General features: G+C 34.5%; 1 protein-coding gene across 1 annotated transcript; it reads right to left on the reverse strand.

Moving 5' to 3' along the window:
- Nucleotides 1–3,452: 3,452 nt before the first annotated feature.
- LOC104116205 (uncharacterized) lies at nucleotides 3,453–9,841 on the reverse strand. The gene is made up of 6 exons (XM_009627018.4): nucleotides 9,718–9,841; nucleotides 8,846–8,968; nucleotides 4,592–5,935; nucleotides 4,446–4,514; nucleotides 4,148–4,346; nucleotides 3,453–3,848 (listed from the first exon to the last, which is right to left on the reverse strand). Exons 2-6 carry the CDS (start codon nucleotides 8,846–8,848, stop codon nucleotides 3,778–3,780), a joined length of 1,686 nt encoding a protein of 561 aa, XP_009625313.1. The 5' UTR covers nucleotides 8,849–8,968; nucleotides 9,718–9,841; the 3' UTR covers nucleotides 3,453–3,777.
- Nucleotides 9,842–12,756: the final 2,915 nt, after the last annotated feature.

The raw sequence follows: 12,756 nt of genomic DNA on the forward strand, positions 1-12,756 counted from the left end.
ATTATAATGTTTGGAGAAGCAAGATGAAAGATTTGTTGTTCGTGAAGAAGATGCATCTACCCGTTTTTGCAGCTCATAGACCCGAGACTATATCTGATGAAGATTGGAATTTCGAGCACCAACAAGTATGTGGATATATACGATAATGGGTTGAAGATAATGTTCGCAACCATATTATGAATGAGACACATGCGAGATCATTGTGGAAAAAGCTAGAGACTCTTTATGCTTCAAAAACTGGGAACAACAAGTTGTTCCTACTAAAGCAATTGATGACATTTAAATACAAGAAAGGCAGCCCTAACCTTGATCATATAAATGATTTTCAGGGCGTCCTTGATCAGCTGTCTGGAATAGGAGTTAATTTTGATGATGAGATACAAGGACTTTGGCTTTTTAATACTCTGCCAGACTCTTGGGAAACTCTTCGTGTTTCTTTGACAAATTCAGCTCCTGGAGGTAAGGTGACCATGGAATATGCCAAGAGTGGTGTGTTGAATGAGGAAGTAAGGAGAAAATCTCAGGATTCGTCCTCACAAGCAGATATCTTGGTTACAGAATACCTGGGGAGAGATAGAACAAGAGGCTCGAGGAATAGAGGTAAAAGTAGAACTAAGTCAACGTCCAAATACCATAATATTACATGCAACCACTGTGGCAAGAAAGGACACATCAAAAGGTTTTGTCACAAGTTGAAGTAAGACACTAGAGAAGGAAAGAAAGCTAAAAATAACGAGAACAATATTGCTGCTATTGTTCGAGATGACCTTCTTTTTGCTTATGATGAAAACGTCATCAATTTGGTATCCCATGAGATGAGCTGGATAGTAGATTCTGGAGCTACCTCACATGTCACACCAAGAAAAGACTTTTTCTCATCTTATACTCCTGTTGATTCTGGAGTGTTAAAGATGAGCAATGCTAGGGAAGTTAAGGTGTTTGGTGTTAGCACAGTTTGTTTGAAAACTAATAATGGTTCAACGTTAGTTCTTCAAGATGTCAAGCATACTCCATACTTTCCTTTCAATTTGATCTCCGCAGGAAGATTAGACGATGAAGGTTACCATAATGCCCTCTTTAGTGGACAATGGAAGCTCACCAAGGTCTCGTTAGTAGTGGCTCGAGGAGTCAAGTCTGGTCATTTATATGTGACACGGGGATCTATTCTTAATAACTCCATAAATCTGGTGGAAAGTGACATTTTATCAGAATTGTGGCATAGAAGATTGAGTCATATGAGTGAGAGGTAAATTACGTGTTTGGCTAAGAAAAGTTTACTTTATGGAGTGAAACAAGCAAAGTTGAAAAGATGTATCCATTGTTTAGCTCGAAAACAGAAAAGGGTTTCCTTTCATAGCCATCCTCCCTCAAGAAAGCGAGATTTATTGGAGTTAGTACACTCTGATTTGTGTGGTCCTTTTAAAGTAAAGTCAAAAGGTGGTGTACTTTACTTTGTGACCTTCATTAATGATCATTCTCGTAAGCTTTGGGTGTATCCTTTGAAATCTAAAGATCAAGCATTTGGCGTGTTTAAGGAATTTCAGGCCTTAGCTGAGAGACAGGCGGGGAAGAAATTAAAATATATTCGCACTGACAATGATGGTGAATATTGTGGTCCCTTTAATAACTATTGCAAGGAACAAGGAATTCGTCATCAGAAAACATCGCCCAAGACGCCTCAATTGAATGGTTTGGCAGAGAGGAAGAATAGAACTCTAGTTGAAAGAGTTAGATGCTTGCTTTCAGAGGATAAACTTCCAAATACATTTTGGGCGGAAGCACTTAACACTGTTGCCTATGTTATCAATTTGTCTCCTGCTGTTGCTTTGGATGGTGATGTCCGAGACAGAGTTTGGTTTGCCAAAGATGTTTCTTATGATCACCTGAGAGTTTTTGGGTGTAAAGCCTGTGTGCATGTTCCTAAAGATGAGAGATCGAAACTGGATGTCAAAACTAAGTTGTGCATCTTTATCGGTTATGGTTAAGATGAGTTTGGGTATCGTTTTTATGATCCAGTTGACAATAAACTTATTAGAAGTCGTGATGTAATATTCTTTGAAGACCAGACTATTGAAGATATTGACAAAGCTGAGTTTTGACATCCAGTTTCGATCTCTCATCTTTAGGAACATGCACACATGCTTTACAATTTGTACTAATGCGTGTGGAGGAGAGGGGGGTGAGTCGAGGTGGCTATTGTTGTGATAGTTATAGAACTTGTTTGGCCAAGTTTTTGCGAAGCCAAAAGTATTTTTTTTTTCCTTCAAAAAAATATTAGAGAACGGAAGTGTTTGGCCAAGCTTTTATGACAAAAATAAGTGCTTTTGACTTTTGAGCAACAACAGAAACTAAAAAAGGTAGATTTTTCTCAAAAGTACTTTTAGAACCTTGGCCAAGCACAAATTGCTACTCCAATATTGGCAAAGGTGCTTTTTAAATTGATTAGTCAAACACAAATAAATTTTCTTTCTTTTTGAAAGTATTTTTGATAAAAAAAATATATTTCAAAATAAATAACTTTTGGAAGCTTGGCCAAACATACTAATAATCTGCCGGGCAAAGAAGAGTAATAAATAAGTACTAGTGTTCTACTGATAACCTACTACTTTCCATCAACATAAGTACTAGTGTTTTTTGAGTTTTGTGTTTCTCAACAAAAGAATGCTCATTAAACAACACTCAAACAAAATGCACATCGTGCATAGTGAAAAAATTGAGTACGTATATTTTCAAACAAACCAGTTACAGTAAGACCCACAAAAAACACGTATGGATTCAAGAAAAGGATCAAACACACTCTTTTCATAAGTCACCGCTCGATGCTTGTTGGGAAAAAAAGTATTGGGTATGGGTTTTATAAAAAAGGGTTTTTTTACCATTACTTTTCGGATTCAGCAATTTTAAAACTTTAAAATAAGCATCACGTGCTCATCAAAAGATATACAAACATGCGGTATGCCAAAATGGACATGAGCGTTTAGAAATTACACCTGGGACGAGTTGAAGTGCCTATCTGGTCACTATGTAAGTTCATGTCTATTTTACAAAACATGCCAAGTTTAAGGGCCTATCTAGGTATTTGGCCAAAGAAAAGGATATCGCATTTACTCATTACTCCTTTATAGCTTTCTTCACTTCTAGCCGAGCATAATGCTAGTCTAAATCCGCTCTATCAACTATTCTACCGGGTAGTTGTGAGCTTGTGCTCAATTCAACTGTTCTACTGAGAACCTGCTACTTTCCATTAACATAAGTACTAGTGTTTTTTTGTTTCTATCGGAGTTTGCACCCACATCAGTAACCACTAGGCCATACGTGCAAATGGTTGAGCTACTTCTAAGATCATATCCAGCTTTTCAGCCACAAAACACCCATGTTAATATATAAGCTGATTCAGTTATTACCTGCTCACATCTTGACCACTTTGACCGCAACATAGTGAAAAACACCTCTTAACAACATTATTTGGGAGCTCATTCCACTGAATGTTTTCCGATGTTATTCTCAAACAGAAAATAACTTGTTACATACCATTCTATCAACAACTAACTGCCCCAGTTTAGCCAAAACAGTTAATTAAACAAAATCAGGAACTTCAGTAAGAATGTTAAGTTTAAATAGCATATTAATCTGTCACAGTAATTAGAACCCAATATAATACATCACCATCTGCCTGGGGTATCTATAGAATCAAAACTTGTTCACAATTTCAAAAATAGAGTACAGTTGCTCCATCAGTGGACCTCAAGAAAAACCAGGAGCAAAAGAATCTGCAAATCAAGATGGTTTTGCCACTTCATTTTTTTCATAGATACGCTGAAGCTCTCGACTAGCAGCTTGATAGGAAGCTGAATACAAGACAAAGAAACGAGTGTGTTAAAATAGAATAGTAGTAAAGAGGTGGTGAAATTGGTTAATGAGTGAAATGGGTAACACAGGACACATTGGCTAATTAAACGGGTCTAGCTATAAATGGGGGGAAATAAGTGCAGCTTTCACATACTTATCCAAACCCGTTAGAACACGTGATACTTTTATCATACATTTATCACACACTAATCAATTTTACCACCTCAAACTAGAAGGAATAAACAAGTAATAAAAAATTGCGTCTTTACGGGCACTTATGGAGAAACAGAGTATTCACCTTTCCAAGTTTGAAAGTTTTTCTGGTTGATAGGAGAACCAGTGATATTTTGAATTGCTTCAAACAGCTTTTCCTGAGGGATATTCTTTAACTCCTGGACCACGACATAAATTGTCTTCCCATTCTCGAAGTAAATATGATTGTTAGGATGTTTGGTCTTGCAAGCAGCATGACGCTCAAATTCAAAAGCATTTAGATTCTGCGTAAAAAACATTAATGCCCCCTTAGACATGAAATTTTGAGGAAGGATCTTGGCTGAATTGCCGAGAACATATAATAGAACACTAAAAGATCTTGCCTTGGACAGCTTGCAGTCATTGCAGCCACACAGGTAACCAGTCCCTTTAATAATTCCTCGAACAGTTTTCTGCATGTATGCATGTAAAACATACTCAGAAGAAAAACCTTTAAACATCACGGAAGAATTCAAGAATCAAAACGTACCTCCCTTGACCACGAGACATACTTCACAGGCACTCCATCAAGTATACCAGTTGACAATAAACTTTTAACATTGGATGGGAAATTGTTCGGGGAACTCTTAGGTGTCTTCTGCACCTTCTGCTTGGACACGTTTTCTGTTCTGACAGTAGTTTCTGGAGCAACAATCTCAATTTGATCTGCAGAATGCTCCACTGTACTTCTCTCTGTCAGTGATTCTGAAGCTTCAAGAGAGGATTCACTTATCAACAAGTCATAGCTGCTGATGACCTTGTCAGAAAGATTATTTCCTCCATGCTCTTGCTGAATCTCCCCAAAAGATATGGTGGCTCTTTCACCCCTACTCATTGATATGAAGCTTGAATTTTCTTTGCTGCAAGTACCAGTTGATATGACAGCTTCTACCACTTTATCAGGAGTTGGGCACCTAAAGGCAATACCAATATCTGCATTACCAGTCAGACCCACAGGCATGAAGTTTTCATTAGCTTTACTATAAGAAGGGAACATAGAAAGGAAATTCTCATGCGCCTTGCCATAAGATGGTATTGGCATAAAATTTTCATTTTCCATGTATGGCTGATTTTCTGTTCTGTAATAGCCGTTTCCTTTGTCTAATGATTGATCCATAAGATACAGACTGCAGTCACCCCTGCCGTACTGATGACCCATTAGCATGCGATTTCCATTCACCTTGTTGACTGTATTGCCTATAGGAGTGGTGGTTTGTTCGCCCTCTGCGAAATCGTGCCCCATTGAAATGACATTTCCAATTCCAGCACTATATGTTAGTCCTAGCGCTGTAGCATTTATGCTATCTTCTCCAATATTTGAAGAGTTCCGCAAAGAAAAAGGATAACCACTTGTATATTCATTTGCAAGATTGACCCTGGCTTCTCTAGTTCCAGCATTCTGATAAACAGGATCTTCCCCAGCATGAGACATTGATAAATTCACAGTTGAATTATTTTGAAGAAGATTCATGAAATGGTTTCTTTCTGTTTTCACATTTTCATTGCCTGAAGAGAAGACGTTTGTATCCCCAAAGCTGAATGTGTCTAGAGGCTCAGGTGCACGTGATCGATCACTAGAATGAAGTGGGGCAGACTGAGAATTAAATGCATTACCCCAGAAGGAAAAGTTCAGACTTGCAGGTGTTGAAATTGGTTTATCGCTGACAGACTGCAGAGCTTGTTTCTTATTGGAGAATAACTCCCCTTCAGAAGCATCCATAAAAAATTGATGAGCACGCTTCTGTTCAATCCTCAACGAAGTCTCGCCGCCCATCTCTCCATCAGTTAGAGTACCATTGTCTTTTAGCACCCAAAGGCCCTTATTCTGTAAAGACTGGGAAGATCACATAACAATTGTCAACGAGGGGAAAAGAAATAATTCAGGTTGTAATAGTAAAAGGAGTTCTCTTCTCCTTGCTCTCCATATCTGAGCAGAGGAATGAGTACGAAGCAATTTGGAAGGCAAGTGACCAACTTCAGGATAAATAATGAGGATATGATAGTCATATGCAGAAAGCCTAATCAATATGCATGAGTTTGTTTTCTTTAACCTCTGTGTTTGCTTGGGAGGAAAATAGATTACCTAAAAGAGAAAGATCGCTAGCAAAGTCAGTTGTAACTATTTAAAAGATGGGAAAAGGGTCGAAAATACACCTGCATTTATGAAATTGCTCATGTTTACCACTTTTATAGTTGGGTCTATTCAAACTCCCCACCCCCCCAAAAGAAAAAAATCTCAATTTTTCCTTCCCGCTTAATGATCCTCTGGCTGAATTTTTTAATTCGCTTTTGCTGATGTGTCCGTTAGTGTGGATACTTCTGTCCCCTTCATTAATTTCCGCTTATCTTCTTCGTCAATTAGGTCTCCGGCCAACTCTTCCAAGTTGGAGTTCTCCATCAATTAATTTCCTTTCCCTTTCTTCTTCTTTTGAAAGTTAGGATTTAGGGTTGGGTATGCCAACGTGAAATCTGGTATGCCAGGAGATGCCATTTTGGTAAAGAAAATGCCTTAGACAACTCCATCATCTATCTCAACAATCAGATAACCCCCGCCAAAATATGAATGGAAACCCCTTCAACCAAAGAGTACTCTGGCGACTCCACTTACCACCAATCCAAATAATCATCCCAAGCCGAAACAGGAAATATGTGGATCGAGATCTCACTAACCGACAACTCAAACAAGAGAATTTTTATCCAAAATTCTCAAATCCGAGAAAGGAAAAGCCAATCTGCACTCAGGCAGAACCATTCGATTCGAATCATCCTTAGCCGAGGAGCTCAGCACCATTTGTAAAAATCTTGAGAAGCTAAGAATCGATAGAGAGAAGACGGAGAAGATGCTCAAGGAAAGGAATCTGCGGCTGGATTTGCAGATAAAAGAGCTGCTAAACAAAGGGGAGCTGCAAAAGCAGCTTGAGCTTGAAGTTGATCGGCTTTTCCAATTGAAAAAGTTCAGATTATCCTGCACGGTAACTCTATTTTTGTTCTGATTGTTTTCAATAGATTTTATTTTGATCAAAACTGGCAAGAAAAAAAAAAATTCAAATCTTTGTTTGAAATAAAAATAAGTAAATTTCAAAGATTTAATTAAGTCTCAAAGGAAAAAGACTTGTTTAAGCAAATCATTTGACAAGCTCTTGGCATACGGGAATTGAGGTGCTGACACATGTCCTTCAGATATTGAAAAAAACTCAACGCTAAACCCTTACTTTCAAACGAAGAAGGGAGATGAAATTAATTGATGAAAAACCCTCACTTGGAAGTGTTGGCCAGAACGATATTGATGAAAAATGGCAAGGCAAAATTAATAGAGGAGATAAGTGTCCACATTGGCAGACGCATCAGCAAAAAGTGAATAAAAACAACTGAAAGATCATTAATTGTAAAGGGTCTAATTGAGACTTTTTCCTATCAGCAGGGGTTTGGATAGACCTCAAGTATAATGGAGGATAAACTTGAGCAAGTTTTTATAGCACATCGGTATTTATGACCCTTCTTCCTTAAACTATATAGATTAAAAAGCTAGGTAATCCTCAGCTGCTGTCTTTTGGAAATTAAAGCGCATATCTAAAGACCAGTTCAAAGAATATGATCAGGAATGCAATCTGATATATTAATAGGTTATCAAGTCACAATACGTCCTACTTGGCAAGTCGAAGACAATAGGTATAGTACTTTCAAAAGGAAAAGCAGGAAAAAGTTATTGTAGAGACCACTTAAGGTATAAGGGCAAAAATATAGCTATGAAGTACACCTACGGGTATCAGTTAATAAAATTTGAAAACAATACCAATCTGACATACACATTTTTGTATTATTAGCATGATATTATTGCATTTATATCCAGAAGAATGGCTATTACTTTTTCTTTTTTTTTGATAAGTAAATGGCTATTACTTGTTTAACAAAACAAGTGTCTTCATTAATGCATCCGTGGCATAAAATTACGGATGTTGGTAACAAGATTATGTTAGTTTTGCTCCTTTCCCTATACGTTTGAGAAACATGCATGCATTTCATGACTAATAAGGCACTCCTTTAGTTATCTTTCCTAATTTCTCTTCTCATCTTGAATATTGGAGCATTATTTGGAAAACTTTAGACTGACTTATCAAAAAACCTGAATGGAAATAGCCTGCAATAGCGCTTAAAACTTTCTCTGAAAAATAAAATTCCTAATTGGGAAAAGGAAAAAAATCTAAACACAAATGGCTAGATACGAGTGATAAAGCTACCCGCTTTAATAATTGAACCAACTAAATTCTAGTACACTAAATATAACACGGATATAGAAATAGTTACCAGAAAGAGAGCGAGAAGATAAATGCATCTAATCAGGTGCATCTGCTGACTGAACAAATATATATCGAACAAACAAGATGAGATCAATGAAGTACCCTCTACAAGTCAAGGAGGAGTCAAAATGTATCCTGTCTCAGAATGCAGAACGGAATACCAGTAATGCAACCTTTTGGTTCGAACAACTGGCCTCAATTAATTTTATACAGCATGAACCAACAATTCTTCAACATGAAAAAGATTAATCTTTTACCAAAATGTTAAAAAAAAAAAAAAGAACAAACATCGTAGCATGCTTTGAAATTGAAATGCAAGAAAGAATTACTGCCAAATTTAACTGGAATGCGAGAAACATAAAAATAATAGTCTTACAACGGTTAAAAATTGTCTAGTGCAACAGAATCTGCATAAATGCTGAAATAATTCAAATCGAAAACTTTACCATTTCCAAGTATTTCAAATGTAGTCCTCCGATTTGACGTACAGATAACTCCAATTCAGAATAGCAGCTACCCAGCTCTACCAATGCTACAATCTCTCCATTACCTTTAGAACGGCATTCCAACTTCAAAAGCAAAGCCAAGAATGAAAATAAAATAATTAGAAAACAAACGAGAGAATAAATTCAACACTAGACCAAATATAATTGGAAAAAAAAAACTGATAATTAAAAAACACAAAATTACAATTCACACTCTCAATTTGAAAACTCAACAATGGTAGATTAAATCAAACAGAATACCAAAAATATTGAAGATAAAAAGTAAATAAATAATCTGTTACTTCTCAGGTAGATGTGCTATGTTCAACATCACCTCGCTACCATTGACAAAATGAAAATTCACCTGCAGGGAGGACTTGTTGTAGGTGTAGAATAAATAAACAAAAATGTTTATTCCTTCACATCTATCTGAGCCTAGGTGGACAGTGTTATTGTATTGGTGGGACGTAGGAGGTAGCAGATACCCAATGCAATAGTCGAGGTGTGAGCAAGCTGTTCAGATACCACCATCATAATTTATTTTAATTTTTTTATATTTTAATTTTTTATTACTGGAGGTGTCCCGATTAGCTTGCGCGCACCTTGCCTAATTCCATAGGGTACCCTCTACCTCCACTAGCATTTCATATATCATACATTTCATATAATTTAATAATAAAAATCAGTTTACAGCTCCATCAAAAACAAATTCAGGTATATATCAGAGTATATACATGTAAAACTATATCATGCATTTATATCGATGATCAACGTGAAGCTAAGCCCTAACTAAATGAATTAAGCATAATGACTGAGTTTTTCGAACAGTTCACCTAAATCGCCGGCGAATTCTCCGGGATGAATCTCCGGTGAAATCAGTCGGAGAGTCTTTTGAGTTCAGTGTTTTTTCCTAAATTCTCTCAGAAAATGAAAAGAACAATGAAATTTGACGAGTGAGACTGAGGGAAAAGCTCTGGGGTTTTATACTACTGTGCGGAAAGATCGTCTACGACGCGGTCTACGATAATAACGTAGTACGCCTTTGCATATATTCGATACGTTTTGAGGAGAGATGATCTTAGCCATTTGTTTTGTTGAATTTGGAGGGAACGTTTTCGGAAGAAAGTGATCTAGTGATCTTAGCCGTCCAAATTTTGTTCTTTTTATGGATAAAAAAAGTAGCCCTATTAGATAACAAAAGGCGACTAAAGATTTGAATACACAATATTATTCGAACCTTGATATCATGACTAATAGTTTATCGTTACGGATTTTATGATAAGTTGTTGATATTAGATTTTTGGAAGGTGAATAATTAAATCGAGACGCTTTATTAATTACGAGATGAGAAGTAAAAATTTGAATACATGATATTACTCGAATCTCAACGTCATGGTTATTATTGTATTTTTGTTATAGTGAGTTATTGATATATAGTATTTTAAAAAGTATTGCAAAACGAGACGAGATATAAGCCCTAAAACATCACGAGGCTCAAGTCCTTTTTTTTTTTGTTTTATTATTTTTCAAAATATAATGTTTAAAGGCATAAAATATAAAAACTTATCTAAATTATATAATTTTGGAGCAAGATTGACTTTTGATGTGTTGAGTCCACACTAAGCTGGATGCCTCAGCGCTAAGCTGGATAGACTCTGATATTTCATATGAAAATTTATCAAGAAAAATCTGAAAAGGAGATTACATAATTAAATAAGAAGTTACAATGAATTAATTATACAGGCATTAATTATTTTTCATTTTTAGGAGGGTGAATAGATTATTTCCTCTTAAATCCCATCTTTTCTACAGCTTCAGTACCGGGACAAACGGGATGAGCTAAGGAATTACGTAAAAATTCAAATAATTATTATGAGGAAAATGGTAAAAATTATAAAACCATGATATATTTTCCTCTCTAGTATTTCTAAATTTAAAATTCAAATATTTTGTAAATAAGAAATTAATCATATACTTGTTTTATCCTAAATTACTTGATCACACTTTCTTGTCAACAATATAAAAATATATTCACACGATTAATATAATTTGAAATTTAACATGTTACATTATCTTTTCTAGATTACCAATCTATTAGTATTAAATAGACACCAAGAATTGACTTCGAAATGACACCATTATTATATTAATTATACAATCTGAGAAGTGAGAAGTAAAAAAACGAAATTTAAATATAGAGGTTTGAGGTCTTGAATCCACTTATAGTAAAGGAGCTTGAATATTTTTTTTTTTTTTTGGCATAAGGTTTTATCTGCAGAACAAATTAGTGTACAAAACAATACTCCATGATGTTGTATAATTTTAATTTCGATGTGACATTTTTAACAAATTATTCCGTTTTAATTAATTTCTCTTCCAATTGCTCCCTCAATCATATTAAAATTTATCATGGTAAATTATAAAAATTTATGTGCAAACATATGTGAAGATTTAGGCCATGTCCATAGATTTGTTTTTCCTTTTTTCTGTAATTATTTTTCAAAAACGTGTTGGCCCATGAAAATTTATAAATTTTTGAAGATTTTTCAAAAATGAGTTTTCAAAAATCAAAAAGTCGTTTTGACCACGTTTTCAAGTTTTTCTGATTTTTCTTTTCCACTCACAAAATTACAATATTTTTTTAAGTGAATTACATGTTCAAACATAATTTCAAAATTGAAATACTATTTTTTAACTTAACTTCAAATACTATTTTTGTCTTTCAAAATCACATTTTTTATGTCCAAATGCCTACTTAATAATTTAAAAAATAAATATCTATGAAGAGGAAAGTAAAAGAGAAAAGATTTAGTAGAATATTGTGGGTCATATTGAACTGAGAAAATAATAGACAAGGACATTAAGTAAAATGGAGTAGTAAGAATCGTGATTATCATGATTGTAAACTGTAAATGTAATTAAATGATGCCAGCGGTACATAGAAAGCGACTAATAAATATATATAAGATGGAACCTAGTATGTACCATTAATGCTTTTCAAAAATTATTTTTGAAAAAACAATTTTCAAAGGTTCTTAACTTATGATGACACGATGACATAAGCTGGTTAGGGGTTGATTGAAAAATCAAATCAAACCGAAAATTGATTCAAACTGATAATAAATAAATCGCGTTTTGGTTTAATTTGATTTTAATTTTTAATTGTAAAAACCAATAAAATTTGGTATGCTTTTAGTTTTAAGCAAAAAATAACTGAAAAGGTCGAACCAAACAGACTATATAAATACCTATTTAAAAATTATAATTATACATATATATGTGCATTCCTATATAATTTTTATGGTGCATATTAATCTTTTGCACTCTTGATTTGTAATTTAGTCTTTGCCTAGTAATTTAGTTTTTTGCCTTTACCTTCTAGTTTGATTTATTGTCTTTAATTTGATAAGTCCAAGAATCTATTTAAAAATAACTTATCTTTAATTGAGTCCATAAATTATTCATCATAATTTAGTTCAATTATCATTAAGATATCTTGGTAAATGATAATTTTCTTAAAGAGTAATTAGTTTTCATAGTGTTATGCTAGAATATAGTCAATGGGATATGTGTTTAATAACATATTTTTCACATATTTTATTAAAAAACTGACAAAAAATACAACAATAAAACTGAAAAAAATAAAAAAACTGAATCGATAAAAAACCAACTCAATTAGATTAATTTGGTTCCAATATTTAAAAAACTGACTTAATTAATTTGATTTTCATTTAAGCAAAAATCTATCTAAACCGAACCCTGAACCCTATAAGCTGGTATGTTCTCCAACAAAGTCCTTGCAAATTATCATTATTCTCTCCATTCACCCAACTTATACTTCAAATTATGCCGAAAATTGATGTTGGTCTATA

The sequence above is a fragment of the Nicotiana tomentosiformis genome, chromosome 4, assembly GCF_000390325.3.
Source record: "Nicotiana tomentosiformis chromosome 4, ASM39032v3, whole genome shotgun sequence".
Lineage (NCBI taxonomy): Eukaryota > Viridiplantae > Streptophyta > Magnoliopsida > Solanales > Solanaceae > Nicotiana > Nicotiana tomentosiformis.